Source organism: Monopterus albus, unplaced genomic scaffold (assembly GCF_001952655.1).
Source record: "Monopterus albus unplaced genomic scaffold, M_albus_1.0 scaffold175.1, whole genome shotgun sequence".
NCBI classification, from domain to species: domain Eukaryota; kingdom Metazoa; phylum Chordata; class Actinopteri; order Synbranchiformes; family Synbranchidae; genus Monopterus; species Monopterus albus.
This window is the reverse complement of record NW_018128055.1, coordinates 763,362-789,553: the sequence shown is the minus strand read 5'-3', so window position 1 is coordinate 789,553 and position 26,192 is coordinate 763,362. Positions and strand designations below refer to the sequence as shown.

The window sequence follows — 26,192 nt, the reverse complement described above, 5'->3', positions numbered from 1 at the left end:
CCCAGCCAGAGCCCTGACTTAAACCCAATTGAGCATCTCTGGAGAGACCTGAAAATGGCTGTCCACCAACGTTTACCATCCAACCTGACAGAACTGGAGGGGATCTGCAAGGAGGAATGGCAGAGGATCCCCAAATGCAGGTGTGAAAAACTTGTTGCATCATTCCCAAAAAGACTCATGGCTGTATTAGCTCAAAAGGGTGCTTCTACTAAATACTGAGCAAAGGGTCTGAATACTTATGACCATGTGATATTTCAGTTTTTCTTTTTTAATAAATCTGCAAAAATGTCAAAAATTCTGTGTTTTTCTGTCAATATGGGGTGCTGTGTGTACATTGAGGAAAAAAATGAACTTAAATGATTTTAGCATATGGCTGCAATATAACAAAGAGTGAAAAATTTAAGGGGGTCTGAATACTTTCCGTACCCACTGTATAACAAAACAGGCACAGCTTAAAATAAGAATGCAAACAGAGGACAAATAATGATTAATATTACAGCCAGACTAATATTACGGCCTGCACAGTGTGTTTGGGCTGTCATTAAATCATCTGTATTAAATTGATATTCATAAGGATCATCCCACTGGGATATTAAATTATACCTTTTAACTCCTAACATCATAAACAATTGTTAGTTTACAGACAGTGCTGTGGTGTTGTGTTGTAGCCTGCAGATCACACAAACCCAAGAAAAACAAGTTTCATTTGGTCTGTCATCAAATTATTTTCATCATAAAATTAACATTAGCTAGTTAAACTCACAGACTGTATCTCAAGTCTGTAATGTAACTGTGCACTCTTAGGGAGGATGAGTGAGGCAATGCATTATATTATTATGTTACTATGAAAAGTATTAACCTCCAACACTGTTTGTTATCATTTAAATTCTTGCCACATAATCCCTAAATTTATCCTATCAAAATTAGGCTAATCCAAAGAAATGTTGGGTTTAAAAACCATCTACTCTCTCACAAAAACACAGCAACATTATCCTTAGGCTACTCCATATATTACACATAGGCTACAGATGTTTGCAGTGTATTTAAGACCTGCAGAAAGACAGTAGGCATAAAAATAAAACAAAATTAGCCTGTTTCAAATTCCTTAAAGATGTTTTTAATTAAAAAAAAAACTGTCCTAAAATATGTATATGTTGCCTGCAAGATGATGGCATAATACCATTTTATCCATCTGAATGATTCATAACTGGAACTGCTGCAGTGCAGCTGCTCATGTAACCACATTTGTCCACAGATGCAGCATTTTTAGCACTGGTGATGTGGTCTACTTGAAAGCATTTGGCTGAATTCTGTCAATCTGTTCTTCTAGTGGCAATACCTTCTGTATGCTGAAAGCCTGTTTTAAGAATATTTCTGTTGAGTGGTGAGGGTGAAGTCACCGACTGCTTCAAACTTTGACAAATGTTTTCTTTTTGCTCTTTGCCCACAGCGAAGGTTGTATTCAAAGAAGTGGAGTTATTTCAAGAATTCTTCCTGCAGCTGAACCTGCTTTTATAATCACAGCTGAGGAGATTTTGCTGGGACTATATCCATCCTTTATTTTTGGTGTCTGCCACTGTCTTAAATTCCGTGCGACTGTCAACTTGGGTACAGCGATAAAGACTGCTTTTCTGAGTAATGCCTTGCCTGAATTCATACTTTTATGAGACAGTTTAATCTACTTCCTAGATGAACTGCTTTCCTAAAGATGAGTGAAACCTTTTGGCAAACCTTTACGTCCCACAATCACAATACCCCCAAATTAAATCTGATCCATAAATTTGGCCACCCCTATGCCTTTTAAAGGAACTTCGACAGCAAAAGAACAACATTCCAGTTTCATTAGTTTACACTGCTGATATTAATACTATCATTACAATTGGACATGGTTTATTTTGATTACTATTACCGCTAATACAATAATAGGCCCTAATAGAGGGTGAGCGAGGAGGGAAACAGGCACAGGACTAACTTGGAGTTATTCCACCCCCAGCAGCTGCAGCAGGGGCCCAGAGGGGTCAGACATACAGTAACACTTGACCCCGACTCTGCGTGTGTGAGTGGAACAGGCGCCCCGCCCTCCCTCCAGCTCCAGTCCCTGCAGACCAGCAGAAAGGGCAGTAACCTCCGAAGGCTTTGTTTGGCTGGCCGGAGTCTGAGCATAGGCCCACCATTGTAAGTCTGGGGACTCCTATGCGCGAGCTCCTGTTTTCTTTGGGAAGCAGGAAATTGGATGACTGGCTACCTGCTACAACAACATCCTGTACTTGAGAAGTCGTCTTTTCACCCATACCCACCTATTATTTCCCTTTTCCATCATACGCAAGTGGTCAGCCAGCTAGCGTTTTTCTTTTTTTCCTCTGGTCCAGGAGGCCCTGTGCGTGGGTTTGTCAAGGTTCCACTCAGGTGGAGATCAAATTGGCCCCATCCAGATGCTTCCCTTGAAAATACTATGGAGGGGCCAAATACTTTAGCTTTTGAGCCCGACTCCACCTCGCAGGTTAATGGCCCTTTGTGAGCAGACTGGAATGACAGCGATGGTGTGCAAAAAAAGAACTCTCAGCCACACACACACGTCCACTTAGAGCTCTGTCGGTACTTGTCAGGTCACTTCAGACCAATCAGAGCCGTGTCTCCAGCAGAACACTTGCCACTATGAAAACATTCTTAAGGATTAAAATGCTATATACAGGATCTAGGGGGCGTTGATGGGAGCTGATTTCGACCTGACCTCAGGGATAGATGACTTCCATGTGAAATATTAATTAAAATAATTGGGCCATCATTGGAAGGGATTTTTTCTTGAAGCCTGCCATGTCACAGGGGCACTGAGAGACCACCCATATCACACATTAGTTCAGCATAATCCCTCTTGATAAGTTTTGTTGCAGGATACACACAGGAATGCACTTTTACTTTTGGCACGTTTATTATGAGTGATATCATGAATGAACTGTCATTATCCAGTAGGACATCACACATGCCAGGAGCAGTTTGTTTTTCCTCTTTTTGCTCCTTGGGAATAGCAAAAACAATCTGTAAAAACAATGTTGACATAGTGAATGTGTTAGCAAACAGCAGCTTGATTACACATTTGGCAGAGAGCCAAATACCCACCATGGTGATTTTATGGTTTATAGACACTAGAAACTGTTCTTCCATTACAAAAAACAACAAAATAAAACAACAACAACAAAAAAAAAAACATTTCAGAGTAGTGTGACAGCACTGTATTTGCATTAGTGCCCCTACAGTATTATAAACAAGTGAAATAACACATACTTGAGTCCATTTGCAACCATTTTTCTGTTGCCATTCGTCTGCCTCTGGCACAGAAAAATCATGTCCCCATTATTAATCGCGGCTACAAATGTCTGATTGGCTAGTCCTTTTTCCAAATGGCGTAATAGCCATCACTGAGCAGAACACACTCTGAGATGTGGGCAACACATCTCTGGAACCAGGCAAAAATACTGTTCCGTGCTTAAACGGACAAGTACACAACCGCGCACATACGTGATTTATTACCTTTGATGTCAGCTGCCAACATCAAAAGCACATGGGCGTAAACAACAACTACTCAGTCATTGTGTTCTCAGTGCTTAGCAGTTGTTGTCAGACAAAGAAAGGTCAACACATCTACCTGCTGTCCAGTCCTTCCTCAGTTGTTATGGGTGGAAGAAATTATCAAGATATTTTCCCCATTTTGCAGCAGATGATTTATTCTTTTTGCAGAAACAGGCAACATCTGTGTTTTATCTATAACATTCAAAATGTAAAGGAATGAATGGTAAAAAATGCTTGACAGAAAAAAAAAAACTATATTCTAGGAAAAAGAAACTGACAAAATGAAAAAAGCCCATCTGATTCTGAGGCACTTATGGCTTGGCAACACTTACGCAGTCTGAGTTTCCCAGGTGGTTGTAGTCAAGCGTCAAAGGCCATGATTATGATATTGGAACCAAAGGGGCTGCGCTCAAACACAATCACATCACGGTCTGATATGTCTCACTGGCCTTGAAGCTGCTGACTCTGTCACTGATCTACAATGACTGTAAGAGTATTTATCGTTAAGGTATCAAAATGCAGTTCGTTATGGACAAAAATCAACTATTTACAACAGAAGTCAACAACAAAGGAGATGCTCAGGGATTTCTTCCTGGGAGTAAAAAACATCGTCTCCAGAGTGATTTGATTCTTGCAGCTTTCTAAACAAAACATGAGCAGAGGTTGTGTTGTACTGGTGTCCGGTCGACCCCGGTGTTTGTGTCGCTTGCACCTCTTTTAATTAATGTCAGCCCCCCTTGTTCATTCAGAGCTGGGCGAGGCAGCAGAGTCTATGTCGTCATTTTCCAAGTCGTTGGGTGAAGCCGACTGTCCCCCTTTCACTCGCTTCCACTTCATCCTCCTGTTCTGGAACCAGACCTTCACCTGTTGCAAAAGCACAGGCAATTAGAACTTATGGTGTCAACAATTAATGCTGATAGAGTAAATTTCAATTAAGGGTTATGCTTAATGAAATCTCAATAAAATCTTATTGATTTCAGCTAGATTTGCCTGTAACAAATCAGCAATGCCTGTACACTAGTGGGTACAAGTGAACTCATATAATAAAAAGTTAATCAACAATTATTTTGATAATCTATTAAATGTTAAACTTATGTTTCAAGCAAATTTGTCAAATATTCACTGGCTGCAGGCTCTCAAATGTGACTATTCCCCGGTCTTATATGACAGTCTGGCCCTTAGATGTTGGACTGTTGGTTGGACAAAGCAAGCAATTTGAAGACTCGGGATAATTCTGATAAACATTTTACACTATTTTCTGACATTTTCAGACTAAATGATTAACTAATAAATGAAGAAAATCACAAGGTGGATTTATAATGTAAATAATCATATAGATACAGCCCTACTAGTGTAAAACAGTAATATTACAAATAAATACTCTATGTAAGGACATAAAACAAAAAGTTACAGATAACACTCCACAGTCCCAGGGCAGGATGAATTTGTTCACTCTGAACTTGTATCAGCATCACTGTGGTTTTTCTCTCTGTTTGGCAATTTCTAACAGAATTTACAGCATGATCAGCAGAAAAATAGAGAGATAATCCCCCACAAATCTCCCAGCACAGAATATAAATTGGCTTGGTTTGAACTAGCCATGCAAAGAGCAGGAATTGTCAGTGCAAAGCATTCGGTTCTGGCTCCGAAACCTCTCCAAGTGCAGGCAGAGAGTATCGTATAGACAGCGGGTCAAAGGAGTCAACTATCAGGATGTCAGCCTACACAGGACAGATCGTGCTCATCTGTATGTTCACACAGTTCTGAAATGAGAATGATATCATGCTTTCACTGTTCGGCCAAGAAAAGAAACAAAAATACACACTTCCTGAGAGTCAAGGAAAATATAGAGAAAACACAGCAGCAAAAAGAAAAGAAGAGTGAAGAGGCTGTAAGTCTGTGATAGAAGATTTTCTTAAAGTCATAAAATTTGGTGACAGAATGCACAGTGTCTTCTACAAGCCAAGGCTTAGTGTTAAAGTAAATCCAACGCTTGTGATTACACTGGCTCCTGACAAAGTGAACTGAATGTTCTGTAAATCGATCAATGGTCAATTACTGGTTGTTAATGCTGAAGGTTGGTGTTATTCAGTATTTTAGTATTGTCAAAATATGCAGTGAAAAGCCTAAAACCAGCTCCGTCTCTCAGTACTTTCTCACCTCCCCACTCCCTACACCAATCTTTAAAAAGGGGACATTTTTTAAGCACTGCAGTTTTTTAGTAAATGTTACTTAAGCTGTGTATTTACTGGAGGCTATTTTCAGCAGCAGATTAATTCACATTTGGCTTACTAGTGAGTATTTACAGCAGGAGGATGTGTGTGACTGAAAATAAACTAGTGCCTGTGCTCACGGTGATAAAGGAACATGTGGCCCAGTGTGAATCCATGATGCGTTTTTAATAGTTTTTTAGTTGGAAAGAACTCCAAGGCACAGAGGGTCTGGGCCTGTTTACTGGATGTGTCATCATAAAGAAAAATACAGAATATCACCAGCAAAACTAAAATCGCGCAAAGTGATAAAGTGTCTAAATTCACTCCATAAGCTGTCTGTAGCAGCTCATGGCTTTATTTCCCTGTAGCCATCCAACCTGTGTGCAGTCTGACTTGAATTTCTGAGGTCAAGGAAGCTTTGGATGACCTCTGCACATCCCACTAAGCACCCCCCCAGCCCCCTTGCAACTCAGGGACTCCGATGAATCTGTTTCCACGTACTGTAGCCTCTTTGTCTCCGGGTTCTTCTGCTCATCATGACTGATTGAGCGGACGGCAAAATGCCAGAGCATGTAGGATGAGTTGGAAAACGCTGAGCTCTGAGTGAAGATGGAACCTGGCTGTGTGAGACCGTGTGCGTGTGTGCTTCAGAGATCTGCCAAATAGATTTAGCAGCAGGCAGCAATATGTGTGGTCACTGTGGCACCATGGCCTCATTAGAAGGAGCTGGGACACCAGGCCTGACAGGCAGACTGGGGCTTTATCCAGCAGCATCGACACATGTTCGGCCGATTTCATCAAGTCTGGAGCCGCCGCCCACTCATTAAGGCTGCATGTCATTCCGCTACAACCACAGGATGAAAAATATTCCGGAAAAAAATGGGTCATTGTGATTCAACTTCATCTGTGTTTATGCCATTATTATAGTATAGTACAAGAAAAGACGGTCAGAACAGTGTCCATCATAAATAAGGGGTGATTACCTTGTTGGAAGATTTGTTTTATTTATTTTGTTTCATTTTATGCTCCGTGTAAATATGAGGCTATATTTTTGTGGTGATTTTATTTATCAGTTTTTTGGCAAACCTTTTATATAGAGAACTTTACTGTTGGAACAGTATGATGGGAGGAAGGAAAAACACTAAATATTTAATTTTGGGAAGCAATTTCTTGCCATATTTTTTTGGTTCTTATAACATAAACCTTTCCACTAGATTTTTAGATAATCTAGGGGTTGACTGATCTACTCAGTCTACTCAAAAGTCAGGTATCAGTTTTAAAATATTTGTGTCTCATTACTTTAATGAAAACACAACACACTCCTTTTAGGCTTCAAAGAACAATAAATAAAGGAACAGTTAATGACAAACGATGATTATTGTTTTCCCTGCAGGGAAGCTCAGCATGAGAACCATGTGTACCTGTCTCTCTGTGAGGTCCAGGTTGACGGCGATCTCGTAGCGGCGGAGCCTGGTCAGGTAGTTATGGTGGGTGAACTCTGCTTCCAGCTCTCTCAGCTGCTCCTTGGTGAACGCAGTGCGTTCTTTCCGAGCCTTGCAGCTGGAGTCCACCTTAAAACTGGACTCCTGGATATCTGGAGAGAAAAATGCATTTTGCTGTGACTTGCATGAGTGTTTATCCACTTATCCCCTTTATTCTCAACTAGTTTTCATCAAGGCTGTTGTTGCCAGATGAAAATATTTTTCACATTATTTAACAGGAAGGTGTATTTGTGCACTTTTCTCAATACATTTCCAAATAGGGAAATAAATGTTTTTACAACTATCACTAGTCAACAGGTGAATATGCACCAAGTCCATCTGTCACACAGACTGTACTTCTTGACCTTTAGAGCTTTTATTTTCATGTTAAAAACAGTTAACTCATTTATGACCAGCTTCTCTTCGACTACTAACAGACCTTTCCACCCAACAAACCACAGCTCCAAAAAGTCTTTAGTCTTTAGGAGGCCCCTCATACAGTAAACACAAGATCAGCACTCTAAAAGGAGACCACCCTGGACTTATGAGTCCTCATCACCAGCAATATGTGGGCGTGTGCGGTGATCACTGTTGGGGAGTAACTAGTTACTGTAATTAAATTACAAAATAAATCTAATTGTATACAGTTGCTAAGCCAAAATGCCACTGTAGTTACTAATCAATGTTGGTGATTACAAAGGAGTCACATCTTATATAAAACATTCGTTCTGTTGCTTCGCATCTTTCGCCTTCTTTTGACATATTTCCAGACAGTGCAGGTCAGCAAAGCTGCTGGGACAGAAAATACCATCACGGGTAGGGGTGGTTAATACGGCGCTGACTCTGTGTGTGGACAGGCTCCATTCATCTGGCAGTGGGTGTTAAATTCTGAATGTTTCTTTTGATTGGTTCTCTTGTTTGAGTTTGCACCGCCTCTCGTTTGTCAACCAAATCAACACATATTGCTCTAAGCCGTGCGGCTGCCAAGGCGGATGGCCATGTTGTCGGACAAACACTTTTCACTGCTGGAAATTCAACAGCATTTTCCTTCTGAAATCTTGGTGCCCACTAAGTTGCAACGTTTCCACAGCAATACATTATGTAACTGAGGTTATGTTGAAGAACCTTTAATAAAAGTTTGACAGTAATAAGTGTCGAGTACTGTTGTGAGGTTTACACTGCCTGGTTAAAATTTATGTTAGGACTTCTCAGCTTTATTGCTCAGTTTGAAACATTTTTTAGAAAAGTAATCAAAAATTAATTAAAAGCAAATAAGTTACATTACTTTTACAAAGTCATTAAAACCGTTACATTACTTATTACATTTTTTACAGGGTAACTAGTAACTAATTATATTTCAAAAGTAAGCTTCCCCCACTGGTGGTGATTATGTGCATGCATTTGCCTGCTTCCTGCTTTTATTTGTGTGTTTATCTGTGTGTAACTACAAATTTGCGCATGTTTACATTCATTAATGGTGCATGTGAGGTGGGATGGCACAGGGCAGGGGCCACCACAGCAGCCACAGAGGGACTGAGTTAGGAGAGGAATGCAGCGGAACATCGTTAAAGCCTCTAACAAAAGAACAAAGGTGCGGATGTGTGCGGGTCTGAGCGCTACACGGGTGTGTGAGTGTCAGAAGATTTCCCTCCGGGGCTCCCATGGAGATTCACACTAACTCAAATCTACGTGACAGTAAATACCTCCGAAAAAAGCTAGAGATATGCCTGTGAATGCTGCAGTCAGTTGTAAGGGTCGACCGGTGATTACTTGAACTACGCTGACATCAGTTGCAGTATTTGAATAGTTTATTTGTTTTCATGTGAGTAAAGACTATCCAGCGTTTCATAAGAAGAACTGTCATGGCTGAGATTTATAGATGTTGCTGCATTCGTATTTCCTAGAAAATGGCAACATTTTAAACCTCATTTACCAGGATAAATGAAGCCAGCTGATTTAATTTTCAGTCAAATCTTTCTTGTATATTAAAAAGAAGGAGCCTGGGTAATAATTGTGCATTAGTAGCAACACTAGCAGCTGATGTAATCTCTAGGAAATGGTTCCAATTTGTCAATTGAGAAGTTTTGCTTGGTGCTTGCCAGAGCACCAGGCCAGACTGCAGGACTTGGTCCAGACGTGACTGGGCAGACCAGTGTCTAGTTTGTGCATATCGGCTTAATGTGTGCAAACGGCTGATGTGTGTGCTGGAGCGCTCATGTGCCGTGCTTCTTACTGTTGCCTAAATATCAGTAATGATGCACTGCCCTGGCTGTGCTGGCAGGTCTGGTCTGGAGCTGTGTCAGGCAGGTTTAGTCAGACTGAACACCTGGCAGGGCAACATACTGGCTCACACTAAACAGGCCCCCAATAAATATCCTGCACAGCCAGAGGCCGTAAACTTACAAGGACAGGGCTTCTACACCCCGCAGGCTCCCTAAGACAAACAGCATTTGGTGCCTTTATGGGTGGATGCTGCAAAAGTAGTTTGTCTTAATCTGGACTGAATTAAAGCTGCTGTAAAAATTTGTGATTGTTTTAAAGCAAAAATCCCAGGTGAAAATTACAGGCTTGACTAATCACACATTGTTTGTGTAAAAGTGGGAGCTGGGTTCACAGAGAATTAGGAGGTTTTATTGCTTTATTAAAGCTGCAATGAGTTAATTAACACACACTAACGCTCTGTAATGTGTTTGTAAGTTGGTATAAGATTATTCAAACAATCATTAATGTATAAAAATAGGTAATATACATACTTTGCCCTCATATGAGATTTCAACACATGACGGTTTGTACACAAGTTGTTTATAAATGTGTCATAACCAAAGGATCTGCTCAACTGTCATCATGCAGCTGTTGATAATGAAAAATACATTAACGAACACTTAAACTGAGTGGATATTTTAATATCTCCGCATGTTTGCTCACAACTACATTACAGTGTGATACAAAATATTTATTACGTTATTATTATTATTTACAGCACTGATAGTAAACAGTAAGGGGAGGGTAAAAATAAAAATGTTAATGGTTTGTTTGATGATAACTAAGAACCTTATGTTTCATATGGTTTTATTCTCACTCTACCAGAAATTACAAATATTCAAAATACTGTTCATAATATTAACAACAGTAATAATAATGCCAGATTTTCTCACAGCAGCATGTTTATATCAACGTCCCTGTTATACACTGTACGGCGTGATAAATAATATTGGTCAAACTTTGGACTTAAGTCAGGGTCAGATACCAGTTTGAGTTGAGGGTTTTCGTAAACGTCTCTGAGTGCACTGCGGTTCCAAATCAGTATAAACACACAGGGACACAAGCAGACTGTAACGCAGCTCTGACCGTAATGTGAATGCCTTCAGGACATTTTCCTAACATATGCTCTTCTACCAACTAGTCAATAGAAGACTGAATGGCTCTTTTCTGAAACCAAGGGCTGATGTAGTGGTCAGACATGTTGCATGCACTCAGTGGGAGATTGTGTTACAGCCTAACGACAGGAAAATGTCAATGGAGAAGAATGCAAGAAGTGGTCTCACAGGCAAGTGATTTTACCAGACGTGGTCTGGCATGTTTTCACCGTAGTGAGTGGAGGTTACAATAAGGTAATAGGGGGCGTCTGCACTCCACCCCACCCCACCCCCACCCCAAAATGGGCTCATGCCTGTTGACCACATTGGTCAAGTAATTTTCCAAATAATTATTGAGCTGTTGTCCACACAACCAAATCCCAATTAAAATATACACATTTGTTTAGGCCCTGCAAAGTTTTACTAGAAGAAAACAAATGTCCAGTAATTTTTGTAAATCATTTCTCTGCTGTTACTGTAGTTGCAGAGGTGCAAGCGCCTCATTGCATGGATCATCTTTGTGAAGAACACAAATTGTACAGGCTGAAATTTTCCTGGCTTGAAAAAAGAGCCTCTACAGAAGAAATGTGAACCCTCCAGATGTGCTGGATGTTGTTTCATTTTCACTGTACCAGCGTAAAATTCAGCGTATTCAAACGTTTACACCTATAGAGTCAGATGAAATACAAACAGCTCATTTAGCCTGTAGCTCTTGCCATTACTGTTCCTGCTACCTGTAATACTCCGAGGAATAAGTCTGTCATGGATATCAGATACTTTTGGTTCTTAGCAAATGTAAACTATGATAGGGGAAATAAATTACACATCGAAAAACATACAGTGATACTATTTCAACAACACAATTTGTATAATACAAAGGGATATTTAGGGACACAAACATTGTTGGGTATAACAGCCTGTTAAATAAATATTACATTATTTTGTTAACTGGTGATGAGTGACGCAGCTCAAAAACTCAATTCACAGAGAATATTTGCTGAAAATTATTTTACTTGCACTATTGTTTAATTTCAGTATTTTTACACGTTAGAATTTCTGAAAATAATAAGAACTTGCTAATTCACAACTACAGCAGGTTTGCTCTTGAGTCTATAAAAATTAATTTAAAATGGCCAGAAGCACCTGTGATGCATTCAAACAATTTTCCCCACACAGGCCTGATGTCATTTGTTACCAGCATCTTGAATGTGACAAAACAATGGCCTACTTCCAACGGATACAGGAACGCCGTGAAACTTTCAGATGCCTCATTAATCACTTCAGTCTTCTGAAAGCTCTGGAACAATAAGAGGATGCAAGTGCTACTAAAAGCATGTGTCTTGAACACAAAAGTTGTCACCTACTCACCTTTCACACAACAATCTGCTGAGTGAAGACCAGTTTGGTGAGGAAATACAAATTTATGTCAGTGCCATCTGTGACACAGGGCACGAAAGAGATTCTTAACCTTGACATACTCAAGATCTTTTAGATTTAATGGAGGAACAAAGGCTGTAGAAATATTTTCACATCTATTTTTACACAGAAGAGGAGGAATGTTCATTATCATTTTTAATGCTCCCAAATGTATATTTTATTACTGCGCGTTTTCTTTCTCTAAGCCTCCTGTGATGAGTTTTGGATTCTCTCTTTGTGCCTATATTCTTCTTTTTCCACACACCCTTACTGACTCCCATGTAACCCTGGCTCACCTGTGACATCTCTCTTCCTCTTATTGGAGCTCTTCTTGTCCGAGTCGGCCGATGCCATGCTCTGGGGCGAGTATTCCCCCTCCAGGCACCCGGGCACGGGCCCTGGCAGCCTCTCTCCGCTGACACTGTCCAGCTCGGGCCTTCCACCCCCACCGCCACCGACTACTGCAGGTGCGACGATGGGCGGACAGGCCTCGGGCGCCCTCACCCGTGCCTCACATGGGTTGAATGGCCAGTCAGCTCTCTGGTAACCCTCCTGGCTCTCTTGGTATAATCTGTCGTCACGGGGGTAGGCTGCGTGCGGCGCGGCCGGCACCAGGCAGGAGCTGGAGAAGTCTGTGTAGGCCAGGAACTCGGGCTTCTGGTGGAGGGAGAAAGGGGCCTGCTGGTAGGGCGACTGTAGATTGGCTCCTGGGACCCCTGAGTGAGGGTTCCTCATGCAACCCCAGATGGGGCTGCTGGGGTGGGCGCTCCGCATGCAGCTGCTAGCTGGCTGATCCATGGTGATGCAAAAACACTTCACACAGTCTTGAATAATAACGTCTTAGTATTTTCCTTGTTGAGAAGTTTAAAAACCCCTCCTAGAAAATAAGTGCGGACTGGAAACCTGTATCTTTCTCTTTTGAGAAATATCCAGTTCTGCTGACTACATGCACATCATCGTTTCACTGCATCCACCGCTGGAGTACTGACTTCTGTCAGAGGCTGCTGACTCTTCCACAGCCCAGACTGCGTGAGGACAGACGCCTTCCTGTGACAGCGTGCTTCCCTCTCTCTCTGGGAGTGTATGCAACGTCTTTTGGAGCCTCTAGTCCACACACACTCTTGCACACTTTCCCTCTGTACTGCACTCACACACCCTCTCCCCCTGACTGATCTGACTGCTTTGTGGCTAGGCAGGAGAGCTGCATCTGCAACTGCATGACTCCCCTTCTCGAGCTTGCTGTTTTCACAACTCTTCTAAGGCATTCTTGACAAGTGAGCCCTCCTCCTTTTTAAATGTAGAGGTGGGAAATAGTGGCAAGTTTATGGAGTGTAACATGAGAGTGTAGAGGAGGAGCCCTGCTGGCCACATGTTGGTAGTACCCTCCAACCAACCCTGCCTCATCAACTATTAATCACAGGGGAAATTTTATATGCACATCTAATGGGCTTTCCAGACGTGGGGCTTTTTAAAGGGACACTGTCTGTAAAATAGAACGTGAGCACCCGCACAGGGGAGCTGGGCACCCAGGACCTTTTTTCAGCTCCTTAGCATTTTCTAACACCCAATTTAGTTCGTTTTTTTGACACCCTTTAGAGGAAAGTTAACCCTAACCCTTTCTCACTGGACCCTTGATCCCGGTGTGTGTATGTTAATGCTACACACCAAAATCCATCTGGCTGGACTTTCCTCATCTTTGAGGACTCATATCGGTTTTTCAGTCTCTCACGCCTCTTGAGGTTTTCTCACTGTGGTAAAACACAATATAAAATTTCAGAATCAAACTTCAAAAGTACAAGTACTCTTTTTCTCATAGGAAACACTGACTGAGGAATTGTGTTACTTTTTCAATGTGTGCTGTGTTTCTATGTATACGTTGTGTTTCTATATGGAGCGCTTCTTACTTGAAAACTTCAGATAGTAGCAGCAGCAGCAGCAGCTGTCTTTCACTAAATCACATGTACAGTACATGAATCACATCTGGATCAAACAAGGATGTAATAATTCAGTTTTTTGATCACTGACTTTTAATCTCTGCACGCTGCCCAAACAGAAGCCACTTCCCCATGAAGTAATGTCTTTAATGCCATTAATACCTTTTAGGCAAAACCAAAATTTAAGCTCAATTTCAGCGTGTCGGTTACCAAATAAACCCACTACACCACACTTTAAAGAAATGCAGAGTTTTTCTTCCTACTGCTCATATTTGCGAGCTGAAGTTTAGCCTTCCTCCTCGTGTGTCGTCACTTTGCTCCTCATCTCTCAGGCTGGAGGAGAGGTTGATTACACCTCTACTGAGAGGAGAAACGACATAAAATTCAGAGACAGAAAAAGAAAAAGGGGCTAAAAATGACTATCGCTCTGCATTCAGTAGCCACAAACCTATGCAAGTAAAAAAGAAGATGTAAAACACAGCAAGAGTAATAAATAAAAAGGTGAATGTCCACAGATCTGTTCACTGAAAGACAAAAAGTATAACAAGACACAAAAAAAGACCAAAGAGAACATCCGATTAGGAGAAAGGCAAGATGACTTGGAAGGGACAAAATGAAAGAAAAAGAAAGTGAGACAGGGAGAGAGAGGGAGAGACAGAAAAGAAAGTGTTTGAGGTCACACACAAACCCTTTCCATTTACCCAGCGAATTGTTGAGCCATGAAGCATCCCTTGCTTTTACTGGCAGCCTGAGCTCTGGCTGCACCGCAGGGAGCAGGGGTTACACTACATTTGTGGTCAGAGCAGGGGCCATCTGTGTGTCAGTATAAATTAGAGTGTGTGTCTGTGTACTGCAAAAATATACATCAGTGAGAGTATGTGTGCATGTGTCTCTAAGAATGCTGAGTTTGTATTACAGCATTTCTCTGTGAATGTGAGAAACACGTTTTTGATGTTATTAAAAGATAAAGGTCCAGTCACATCAGAAAGTGGAGCAGAAAAATGAACCTACAGGTCTTCATGAAATAACTGTTTCTAGAAGTTTGGTGACATAATGACTACTCACAGGGCTTGTCGACAAACTAAAGTAACAGCAGCCTTATTCCTTAAGAAACACTGATGCTTAATGTTGTTTCATGATGAGCCACATCTTTCACTGCACAGTACTGTAGTAATAATACATGTGTGAGAAAGCATGTTTGTTGGAGAAGCTCAGGAGTATGTGGACTCAGGCATACACACCACACACTGCAGATAAATGAGCTGGACATTAATCACATCTGCCCTCACTCTGCCGACAACCTGTTTCTGTCAGTCTAGCATGGTGTGTGTGTGTGCGTGTGTGTGTGTGTGTGTGTGTGTGTGTGTGTGTGTGCATGAGAGAAAGTGGGAGCATGGAACAAAAAAGAGTGTAAGGGAGTACATGCATGCCCGCATACGATACAGTATGTAGGTTTTGTAAAATGCTTCTCTGTTGTCATGTTTGCATTGCTGCAACCTTCAATATACATTTGTACATGAATGTGTGTGTTATCATATGATCCATCTTTGTGACACTGGCAGGATTAGGGCCCTCCATCAGTCTCTGTCTGACAGTGTGACCCAATGTGACCCCATGTTCACCTGGGTCTCACTGGCCTGTGGGAGCCCCTTACCTCTGCTACTGTGCTGAAGACAAGTGGGGGTGAATATGAGGAGGAGGGAAGGGGGAAAAAAGAGCGGGAAAAAGCAAAGTGGCGTATATAATTAAATAAAATATAATAAGCAAAGCACCTATTCCAGAATTACTGAGATGACCCAGGCTCTCTGTATGCTCAGATCTGGTTAATTTACTTCATGACTGTGAAAATGAGATAGTCTTTTGCCCTGCTGACAGACTGATAGGAGCCAGTAAACAAGACTACTGCTTTCTTTCACTCCCACTGGTGCAGCCAAGAACCAAATCACAGCATGTAATCAGCCTCTGTGGAAGCATGCAAGTAGTGTTTAGTAGCTCACTGCAATTGCATTAAATTTTTCTGATCAGTTATAAGTACATGCAGTAACATGTCTGTGGTTCAGTGGGTAGAGCGGTCGTCTCCCAACTGGAAGGTCGGAGGTTCGAATCTCGGTGCCTCCAGTCTACAGGTTGAAGTGTCCTTGGGCAAGACACTGAACCCCCAAGTTGCCCCTGATGATTAGAGCCATCAGTTGACTTGGCGCCGCAGATGGCTGCCTCGGTTCTGTACCGCAAACAAAGTCCTTGTGTGTAACATACTTGGCCAATAAAGGTGATTATTATTATTATAATAAACGTGTTCTGCTCAACACAAAGCAGTATTTTAATGTTACTAGTCCACCAATGCTCTGCTGGAAAACGGTGAACTTCTCCCTCCAGGTTGTGACTAAGTTGCTGCCCCAACTGAAGGAGTTTAAGTATCTTGGGGTCTTGTTCATGAGTGAGGCTAAAATCGAGCTGTGAGATTGACAGGCGGATAGGGGCAGCATCAGCAGTAATGTGGATGTTGCACTGGATTGTCCTGATGAAGAAGGAGCTGAGACAAAAGGCAAACCTCTAAATTTACCAGTTAGTCTACAATCCAACCCTCACCTATGGTCACGAGCACCAAAAGAATAAGATCGCGAGTACAAGTGGTCGAAATGAGTTTTATTCATAGGGTGGCTGGACTTCCTCTTAGAGATAAGGTGCGGACATCCGGAAGGAGCTCGGAGTAGAACCTTCAAAACCTTCACATCAAAAAGAGCCAGCTGAGGTAGTTCGGGAATCAGGATGCCTCCAGGACCAGGAGGCCAGGCCATCTGACTCGGGAACGCCTCAGAATCCCACCAGAGGAGCTGGAACACAATGGTGGGGAGAGCGACGTCTGGGCTACCTTACTAAACCTGCTACCACGACCCGACTCCGAATAAGCGTCAGAAAATGGATGGATGGATAGTCTACCAATGTTGGCTAATTAGAAACATCAGTGTGTTATAATTTACAGTGCTTCCCACAGATTTAGATTCTATTTGTGGTAGTAGCTTGGGATGGGGGACTAAATCATACAACAATAATAATAATTTTCCCAAATAAATATTTTTTAATTTCAAATGGCATTATTCAAATAAGTTAATAATAGCAAAATACTGTAAATAAACTTTGTGTCAAATAACTGAAAAAAGTTACTTTAAGTACTGCACTGGCTCCCAGCAACTTTAATATTGAAGCAGCAGCATTTCAATGTAGGTAAGATCTTTGGCCAAGCATTTTCAAAATATATAATCAGACATAGTGGCCAAACTGTACGTGAACTTCAGTGGGCCACACTGGTCCCAGATCAGGACATGTCTTAAGAAAACAGTCCTTGAAGATCATAGGATCCAAACCAACCAAGTGGGCAAACGAGCACATGAACCTGTTGGTTTTTGATTAACAAAATCTGAAGACATCAATGAGTATTTCTTTTTAAAGCAAACAGTAAATGTGACCATGGCTCTTTTTAGGTAAAACTTGGATATGACAGTACAGCTCTCAGAATTTCTACTGATTTGTTTGCAAAGATTTGGATAAGATATTAATATAAAATCTCTGGACAACCCATCATAAAAAACTATTACATTATACCAGTGCTAGGAATAATCTGCAAACCATCTTCTGATTGTGCCTAACAAACTGTTGTCTGCATTTATACATGACGTGTATGTGTGTGTGGGAGGGAGAGAGCGAGCAGGGACACCGACAGATGCTAATAATCACATATGATCACATATGATTGGAATCAGGTGTTGGCCACAGTTTCCCGATGTTGTGAGGAAATGTAAGAGCTCTCCAAGGCTTTGGCTTCTTATCATCTTATATTATGATGTTGTTGACCATGTTCCACAGTCAGATTTTCAGATTATTCTACAGGTCAAAGACAATAGGATGCTGAAGACGAACTGCACCTCGCCTGGTAAGCGGATGAGAGGTTACCAGGGGAGAGTTTATTATAGAGAAGCTTAAATGGTTTTCTGGGTTTTGGATTTTTTTTTTATAGGAAAAGAAATTTAGTTTTAAAATGAAATGAAAATATGTGGAATACTTGAATTGAAAGTGAGCCCTGACACAGAGTCAAAATGTGGTGGTTTTAAGAACAATTTGTTCCTCTTGTACTGCAGTGAATAAGTGGAATTTTTCAATTCTCAGTGACCTGGCTTCGTGTCTTATATTATAGTTCTCCAGCTTCCACACAAGGTCATCTTACAACAATAAAAACAGCTAATCTTTGCCTCACTGACACCACACCGCAAAGACTAATTTTCCTGCTGCCATAGTATTACCACATAGCGTATAATATGAGCAGGACCCGGCTAGGTCTAACACTGGAAGCCAGGCTACTGATTCCATTGGCAACTACAACAGATTTTTGTTCCAGCCACATTCTCACTCAGCTCTGAGCCACAGAATGAGTCAATCCCTCACTCATGGAAAATCAACTGAAGAGTGCTCTCTAGTGGTTTTCAGCTAGAACAGCTGAATTAAGCCTGAGCCTTAAGAGTCAGTTCATCTCTTCATGAACAAACAGACAGTGGTTGGATTAGTGGGCTTTCAAAAGCATTTTTTAAACCCCGAATCCCAGTTGTCTTATTTAAGAAGTCAAAAAAAAAAAAAAAAAATCAGTCATCAATCTATTTCTGAAAGGTAGGTGTTGTGTGGAACAGCTTAGCAGCAGGACGCAAAATTATTGCCATGAAGAACAATCGGATACATTCACTTGTTTCCAAAACTGTGCAACTGATGTGCTGGGCTACATTTGCCAGGGACAGATAAATCAATCTAGCTCCAAAACTGACTTCCCATCCATCATACTTGATAGTGCATACCAAATTTCATACAATTTTCAGGTTATTTTAGAAGGCAAGAATGTGGCCACATGGCTGCATGCTGTTACTGTGGCAAAGCTGCTCTTTAAAGTCTTTGCACACACATATTCACCTGCACACAGCTGCGGTACAGGAAACCCGAGTGATCTACACCAAGCTGCTTGTGATCACTTTGGCTTTTAACAGCTCGAATCACAAAATAAATCACACTAAATGTCGGTGGGGTCCAAGGAATACACATTTTTGTGGGTGTCAGGAGGGAATGATCGGACATGGCTGAACATGTGTGTGTGTATGTTGTGTGTTCATGGATTACCTTCCTTCCTGTCTGCCTCATCTTGTTTCCAAGCAGCACAGGGCTGGACTTCCTGCTTTGGGAGGTAGGACTCTTTGAAGAGGCCTACTGAGCACGCTCCCTGGAGAACTGTCAGGATCAGCCTTGGCCAACAAACACCTCAAAAGGGAGCAAACTCACTGTGCCACACATTTCCTGAATCACTGAACAAATTCTTTGGAGCTTACACTCTCCAGACACAAGGGCACCAACACCCTAATGTGGAGAGTTTTAACTATGCAGAGAAATGAAACGCCTACATCCACATGCAAGTAAAAAGAATTCCCAAACATGCATCCAAAAAAGGAACCTTAGACATTCACACATTTACATGTAGTCTTATCTGACTGATTTTCTGGACTCGTGACAACTTGGACTTCAGCACTAATGACTTGGACATCATCATGCATCGACTGCATTTAGAGTCAAGGACTGACTTCTTCTTCTTTGTAATAGGCCATAATAGAAAGCCAACACATCTGGGTAGCCTCTGCTACTGTCACTGTAAGAAAACTAAGCACATTCCTTGGGATTTTTTTTCATATTCTAAAAGAAGCCATCAACCAATGCAACACTTACTAGTGAAAATGTAAACTTTTGTGGTTTTAACAAGGTTAATTAATGATTTTCTTTCATGGCATCAGAAAAGCTACACTTCCTGTGATCGCTTTGCAGCATGGCAGTATACATATTATGCATCACTGTTATTTACTAGACTTCTGGACTTCGGCTGTCCAAGTAGGACAAGGTTAATTGTGTGTTTCTGATATTAGTCTCCACCTCTTTTAACACTTTTATAAAAACATAAGACAATAGTACTTACAGCCATCTCTCGACTCTGGACCTCAGTTCAATTCTCCTGCCAGTCGGCTGGCATCAGCTCGTGTCACTGCAGCTTCAATGGGCTCGGGCTTCTGGGAAATGGTGTTCATTAAAGCCTGATAAAAAGAGAAATATTAGGTTAATGCCAATAATATGTCATTTTAAAGAAATATATCATTATAGTACATTCTACTGAGAACGGTTGTGTTCCAAGGCTGGATTTTTAGCTATTAGCCAGATTAGAAACCTCAATGGGATTCTGAATGAGGTTTTATTTCTTCTGGAACGCAACTAAAAAGTTCCAGTTTAACTTTGGTTCTCTGTAATTTTGCATAAGATACTCCAGAAAGAGCTAGTACACAGACCTTGAGTTAGAGTTGCCTTGTCAAAGTGCTATAAAATTAGGATGATTATCTCGAGCTTTTTTTTTTTTTAACAAATTCTCCAGCCTCAAAAATGAAATTCTAAACACAGGAGGGAATTCCAATGTAAAATATACTCAAGATCCTCCATAATAATCAAACTGTATAAAATCAACTGAAAGGGAGTGTTGAAGGAAATGTGGTGAAAATATGTGAAACTGTCGCATGATTTCTTTTACTGCTGTGTACTTTAAACATTCTGGCCACTGATCACAGCCTCTATCGTGCAAATATGCAAAATTAAACAAGGCCCTGAACCAAAGTGTATGATTTTAGGGATGTGTCCATCTGAGTGCATGTTAGAAAAAAAATATTTTAAAATACTTAAGAGTTGCAGCCATGAAACAAATAACAAGGATTTGGTCAAAATCAAATCATCCTGTGTTCAAAAACTGGAAGATCAAAGTAAGAGAAATACAAGAAATACAAAGAATAACGTACAGAATTAGAAATTGGGAGTGAATATTCACAATATGGTGGAGTAAACTGAACGTGCATGAGGCCAGCAACTGAGAAAAGAAAGGGAGAAAGAGAAACCTAAAATCCTTAACTGTGTGGACATTTTAAGTAAAACATTTTTGACATTGCTGGTACCAGGACTTTTTATCAATATATAGACGGCAAACAACAGGATAAAAAGGCCTGAAGACAAATGCACCAAAGGTTACACTTTGTTACTCTAGATGATTCTTCAGATATGATATGTACTGATGTACTTGAGACAAGCCAAAGCCTGTGACAGACTGCCGGTGGCATCACCCTCTGTAGAGTGACAATGTGTGAGCACTATGATAAGACACAAAGTATCTGTGATGTGAGAGAAACTGCCAGTGAGAACTACTCTGTGTGTACATCCACCAGTAAAACCCTGTAGGGGTTCAGTGTGTAGCCAAGGCCACAGACGAGGAGGGTATGATATCATCCATCCATTATCTATAATGCTTATCCTGATGAGGGTCTCAGGGGGGCTGCAACCAGTCCCAGCTGACACTGGGTAAGAGGAGGGGTACCCTGGACAGGGCTGACACTTAGAGACAGAGAACCACACTCACTCCTACAGGCAATTTAGAGTCACCAATTAGCCTAAGCTGCATGTCTTTGGACTATGGGAGGAAGCTGGAGTACCCAGAGAGAAGCCACGCAGTCACAGGGAGAACATGCAGACTCCACACAGAAAGGCCTTCGGTCGGCCCGGGCTTGAACCCGGAATCTTCTTGCTGTGAGGCAACGGCGCTAACCATTGCACTACCATGCCAAAATATCACGTGTGGCAAAATATGCAGAGCCATAACAGGCACAAGAAACCAAATGTCTATATTTAGCTGGTGGATGCTTTCACAATGATGGATACTTTACCCAGTGATTCAGTCAATCATAAAAAAAAAAAAAAGAGGGGGGGGTGGGGGGTGAAGAAGAGGAGGAAGAAAATAAAAATGATGGGATGATGGGGAGGAAAGAAATTCCAGATGTCAACAGTAAAGTTTGCACAGCTCCGGTCTGTGACCACAGGAGCTTTGTATACCTGCCCCTGCTAAAGCCATTACCTCCGGCGGCTGCGCGGGGGAAGCTGCACAACAAAGCCAGAGAATTCTCGGAAGCCTTTCAATCAAGCTCTTCAACACTGTCCCGACAACGCTGCTGCTCCCTCTCCAAGAATACACTTAATCTGACAGGGTGGGAAAAGATAAAGGTGTGTGATCCTGCAGCACTGTGTAGTGTTTGATCAGTGTGTAGGAGGGTGTGTGTATGAGAGTGCATTATGAAAAGGACATTTACTTAAAGTATATGTTCTACTGCGGCACAAACTTAACACACCTAATTCGACTATGACTTGAGTATTTATTTTCCTTAGATCTCTATGTTCTGATCATGAATTCTACAACAGGAGTCTGTTGCTGACGTCCACAAACAAACATAGAAACTAATTCATATGATCATTTTCCTGGACAGGAACAGGTTATGTGTACATGGCTTTATTAAAGCATCGGCTGCCAGAGACATTAGCTGTGATTATATTCACTGGTTTTGTTGTGCGTGGCAACCATCACGTTACTTAAGAACAAATTATCTAGGTCTCAAATTATTTTGAGTGGAAAGGTGGAAATTTTAGAATGCAAAACACATAAAATATTCAGAACACAGATGCTTTTATTTCACTCTGAATGCTGCAACATTCATTTAACGTGCAATAAAAAAAAAGAAGATAATGTTGCCACATTTCAAAGTGATGAATGGATGTGATGTTAAAATGTTAACAGTCAACGTCAGCCATAAAATTAAGCTGTTTTCACCTTTTGACAAATGGCAGCCTATCTAACCACGAAGACACTAAACCTGATAAATGCTGTAGTACTTCATGAAGGACGTTACACCTCTGGTTCACTCCCTTCAGAATGCAGCCAAGTCACCTGGGAGTTTCATCGTCCTCAGTGAAAAATAGTTCACGTCTAAAAATATGGTTTGTGCTTATTTTAAAAGCAGTGCACTGTACACGTTTAAAGTGTAATAAAGAGTTTGTTTTCCCCCTTCATATTTGTCTTTAATTTCTTTTTCAACATTTCAGATAATTTATTACAGACTTCTTGGTTTGGTTTCACATATGCTGTAGCTACAGTATGAACATCCTTTGTCTAGCAGGCTCCATTCTATGACTGATTCTATAGGCACAAAAAAGACCCAGTCACTCTGCTGCATATAAATCTAAGTGTGCAGAAGGTCTGTGTGCATCTGATGACAGCTAAAGGACCAGTGAACGAGAATAACAATACATTTACATAAGCGAGTGCCTCATCGTGAGTGAAGGTTTTACACAACACTGACCTCTACCTAATGTTCAGGGAGCTTCAGTGAGGTGTGGCAGAGCAGCTCTGGCTTTGCTCTCACTCGGCGCAATATGGTTTTTATTTAATTCTGACAACAGTTCACTTGAAATAGGAGAGCCAGTGATGAAACACACTCCTGTAATAGTACACTACGAGTTAACCTGGCTGTTCCATCTTTGTTCTACTTATGTCATGTACTGGATGGAACCTCATTTACAAACCACAGTGTATTTTGGCGTCATTAACATTTTCACTAGATACTTTAGAGAAAGTTCATTTCTGGACAATACATTTGTTAAAAACTATTAGGTTTTGGATTGTTGACAACATTCTCATTTGTTTAAAAAAATACATTAGACTGTCAGTTTTTATTGTTGTCTCTGGTGTTTACATTTTATCAGTATGTCAGAAATAAGACCTGGACAACTGAATCACATGAGCGATGTAACTGCCAGAAAATGTACTGTAGTTTAATGCTGAGCCACTGTTTAGTGCAGTGTTAAGCCTGTCAGGGCCATAAAATTATAAAACAAACAAATGACAAAAGGCTTCACTTAGCCTCTCTACTCACAGTGTATCTCCAACTTTACACTGGGCTTCTACATTTTCCAGATTCATCTATTCAGCTTCCCAAAGTGAACTGTCAGTTCTCCTGAAGCACCAGAAACTCAACCATCTGTTTACATCTTCACAAGCTGTCCGGCCAAGAACAGAGTGAAAACAGCTACCACAGTGTTGCAAACATGTACTGTTTGTCCGAGTCCATAGTGAAGCTGAAATTCCGTTCAAGAACAGGAAATAAAAATGCACACCCACCGAGCCACAATGGGTTCACCATGTTTTGTAAATTAAATCTTACAATCATTGTTCTGAGAAAAAAAAAAATAGAATAATATAGAATTGTCTGTGCACCAAATGCAGTAAGAACTGACCCTTTGGCACAAGAAAGTGGACCTCTCTTCAGTGGGACACTGGAGACATCAGCCCTGTCCAGTGCTTTGAGTTGTTCTTGCCAGGTAATTTTACCAGCCACTGTGAAGACAGATCTGACAGGAGTGAATGGGAACAAGAGAGGATGAGACAATATAAAGGAGAGAGAGACGACAGAGCACCTTAACATCTGCCAGAGAGAATAGGAGTTCTTCTGGAGGCCAGAGCTGTATGTTGCTAAACCTGAGCCAGAATAAAAGCTTCGCTCTGACCTCTCTGCTCCCCACAGGGAGAGAAAGTGATGGCTGGATGTCAGAAAGAGAAAGAATGAGTCGTTAAACCTCAAACTACTCCTCCTGGTCTGGCTCCAACTCCTGCAGGTCAGGTGCACTGTGGAGCCCGGGGTATGTGGATTCATAGGTATAGCCTGATTTGTTCACTCTCCTTGCTCTGCCAAACTCCTGTTGACATGTTTGTCCATGCCAACAGAAACATTTAAGGCTCCTTTTAGTTACCCCATGAACAGTTTTCCAAACAAACAACACAAGCAAAGAGCAAAAGCTCAAAGGTACAGCGGCTGACAACTGTTTCTGGCCAAATGAAACAGGCTCTGCTGTGTATTCTGCAGCTGGATGCTGAAACCTCACTGACTGTGATTGAACCTGGCAGAAGTAATCACACATCACTGTCTGAGAAACGCTTCAGGATGAATGCAGCTTGGGAAGAAAACACCTTCTGCACTATGCAATAGAAGTGACAGATTATTAAGACTGAAGTGAGTCAAAACTGTTAAAGAGAAGTACAGTACGGTGAATCAGCAGACAGCTAATAAGACACTGGATCAAAACAGTAGCTGTGAGCCGTCAAAACAAAAAATTGAAAATGCTAAATACAATGCAAAGACACTGTGACTACAAGTGACATCTTTCACATTACAAGTCATGTGGCCCATCGTTTATATAAAAGTAGTGATCTTACAGCTTTAAGTACAATAAATCATATCCTTGAACAGGCTAAAACTCGTGTCTCGGACTGACAACATCATGGACCCTTTGTCCCAAGGTCATTAAAACACCACTTTTCTAATTATTACAGTTATTCAACTAATAATTTTTTCAGTAAGTATTTTAAACAAACAGCTGCCGTGTAATGAAGCCTACCACGCTGCAAGAACACAATGGAACACAGCAAAGTGCGGTTGATGGCGAGACCACTTCTCACCTATCATTCCATCTGTTTACCTACAGTTCCATTGACCACACATCAGCTAGGCAGGTGTTGACACGTTAAAAGCTACTGCTTTTGGTGTCTTAACAATCAGAGTATGAGCAGTGATTTTTAACTGGCTGAAGCTTTATTGTTCTCTCGTTCTCTTGGCCAATGAATCTTTGAAACTATATAAGGTAAAACATTAAGTTCTTAGGACATAACTGTAGCCAAAATGTAAACATGAAATGTCGTATTTAAATAGCCTAGTGATTTTTCCATACAACAAGTCCAGGTTTTTATTATATGTTTGTGTATTAGTATTCCTATGTGGTATACAGTGATGGGACAAATTTTTTTTTCCCTCATCAAAAGTTACAAAATAAAGATTAAATACAGTCTCGACCTTGACCTCAGTGTGATCTCTGCAACACCCGGCAGTCAACAGTCATCTGATCGAGGTCATGAGACGCTCAGAGAGGACCTCTCTATTTGTATTTGCTTGTCTCTCCCCATGTGGGCTTGACCCAGATTGCGCCACCCATGCGTTGCCTTCTCTCCCACATCTGTCTCCAATTGATGGGAAACCAACTGAGGTCTATCACCACTCATTATTCATAGATGAGGAGTTAACTTTATTGCTTTCCATCAGTCCAGTTACATCAGATTTGGTTATGCCGTTTGACAACGAGCCCCTGCTCGGCCACATTGTGAAACATTTATTGAGTTTAATTCCCAAAATGTGCTCCCTCTTGAATTTACCAAGTATAATTTTGTTACATCACTGTCATTTGTTATGGAGTTTGTTGTGTTTGAGGGGCAACAGAGTTTTTACTGCATCTCTTGAG

The 26,192-nt window shown here is 41.2% G+C and overlaps 1 protein-coding gene across 8 annotated transcripts in view; it reads right to left on the bottom strand.

Annotated features, from left to right (window-relative positions):
• Positions 1–2,928: 2,928 nt before the first annotated feature.
• meox1 (mesenchyme homeobox 1) overlaps positions 2,929–26,192 on the bottom strand; it is a 62,307-nt gene continuing 39,043 nt past the window's right edge. For 5 of the 8 annotated variants that reach the window (XM_020616577.1, XM_020616574.1, XM_020616575.1 and 2 more), the window contains 5 exons: positions 19,966–20,080; positions 19,125–19,262; positions 12,330–13,781; positions 7,202–7,374; positions 2,929–4,431 (listed from right to left, as the gene is read on the bottom strand). In XM_020616577.1, the coding sequence (XP_020472233.1) occupies positions 4,309–4,431; positions 7,202–7,374; positions 12,330–12,831 (798 nt within the window). In that variant the 5' untranslated portion in view covers positions 12,832–13,781; positions 19,125–19,262; positions 19,966–20,080 and the 3' untranslated portion in view covers positions 2,929–4,308. Of the gene's footprint in view, positions 4,432–7,201; positions 7,375–12,329; positions 13,782–19,124; positions 20,081–21,930; positions 21,997–24,140; positions 24,183–26,192 lie in introns of those variants that run through there. The other 3 variants (XM_020616581.1, XM_020616579.1, XM_020616576.1) reach the window with 3 other exon arrangements.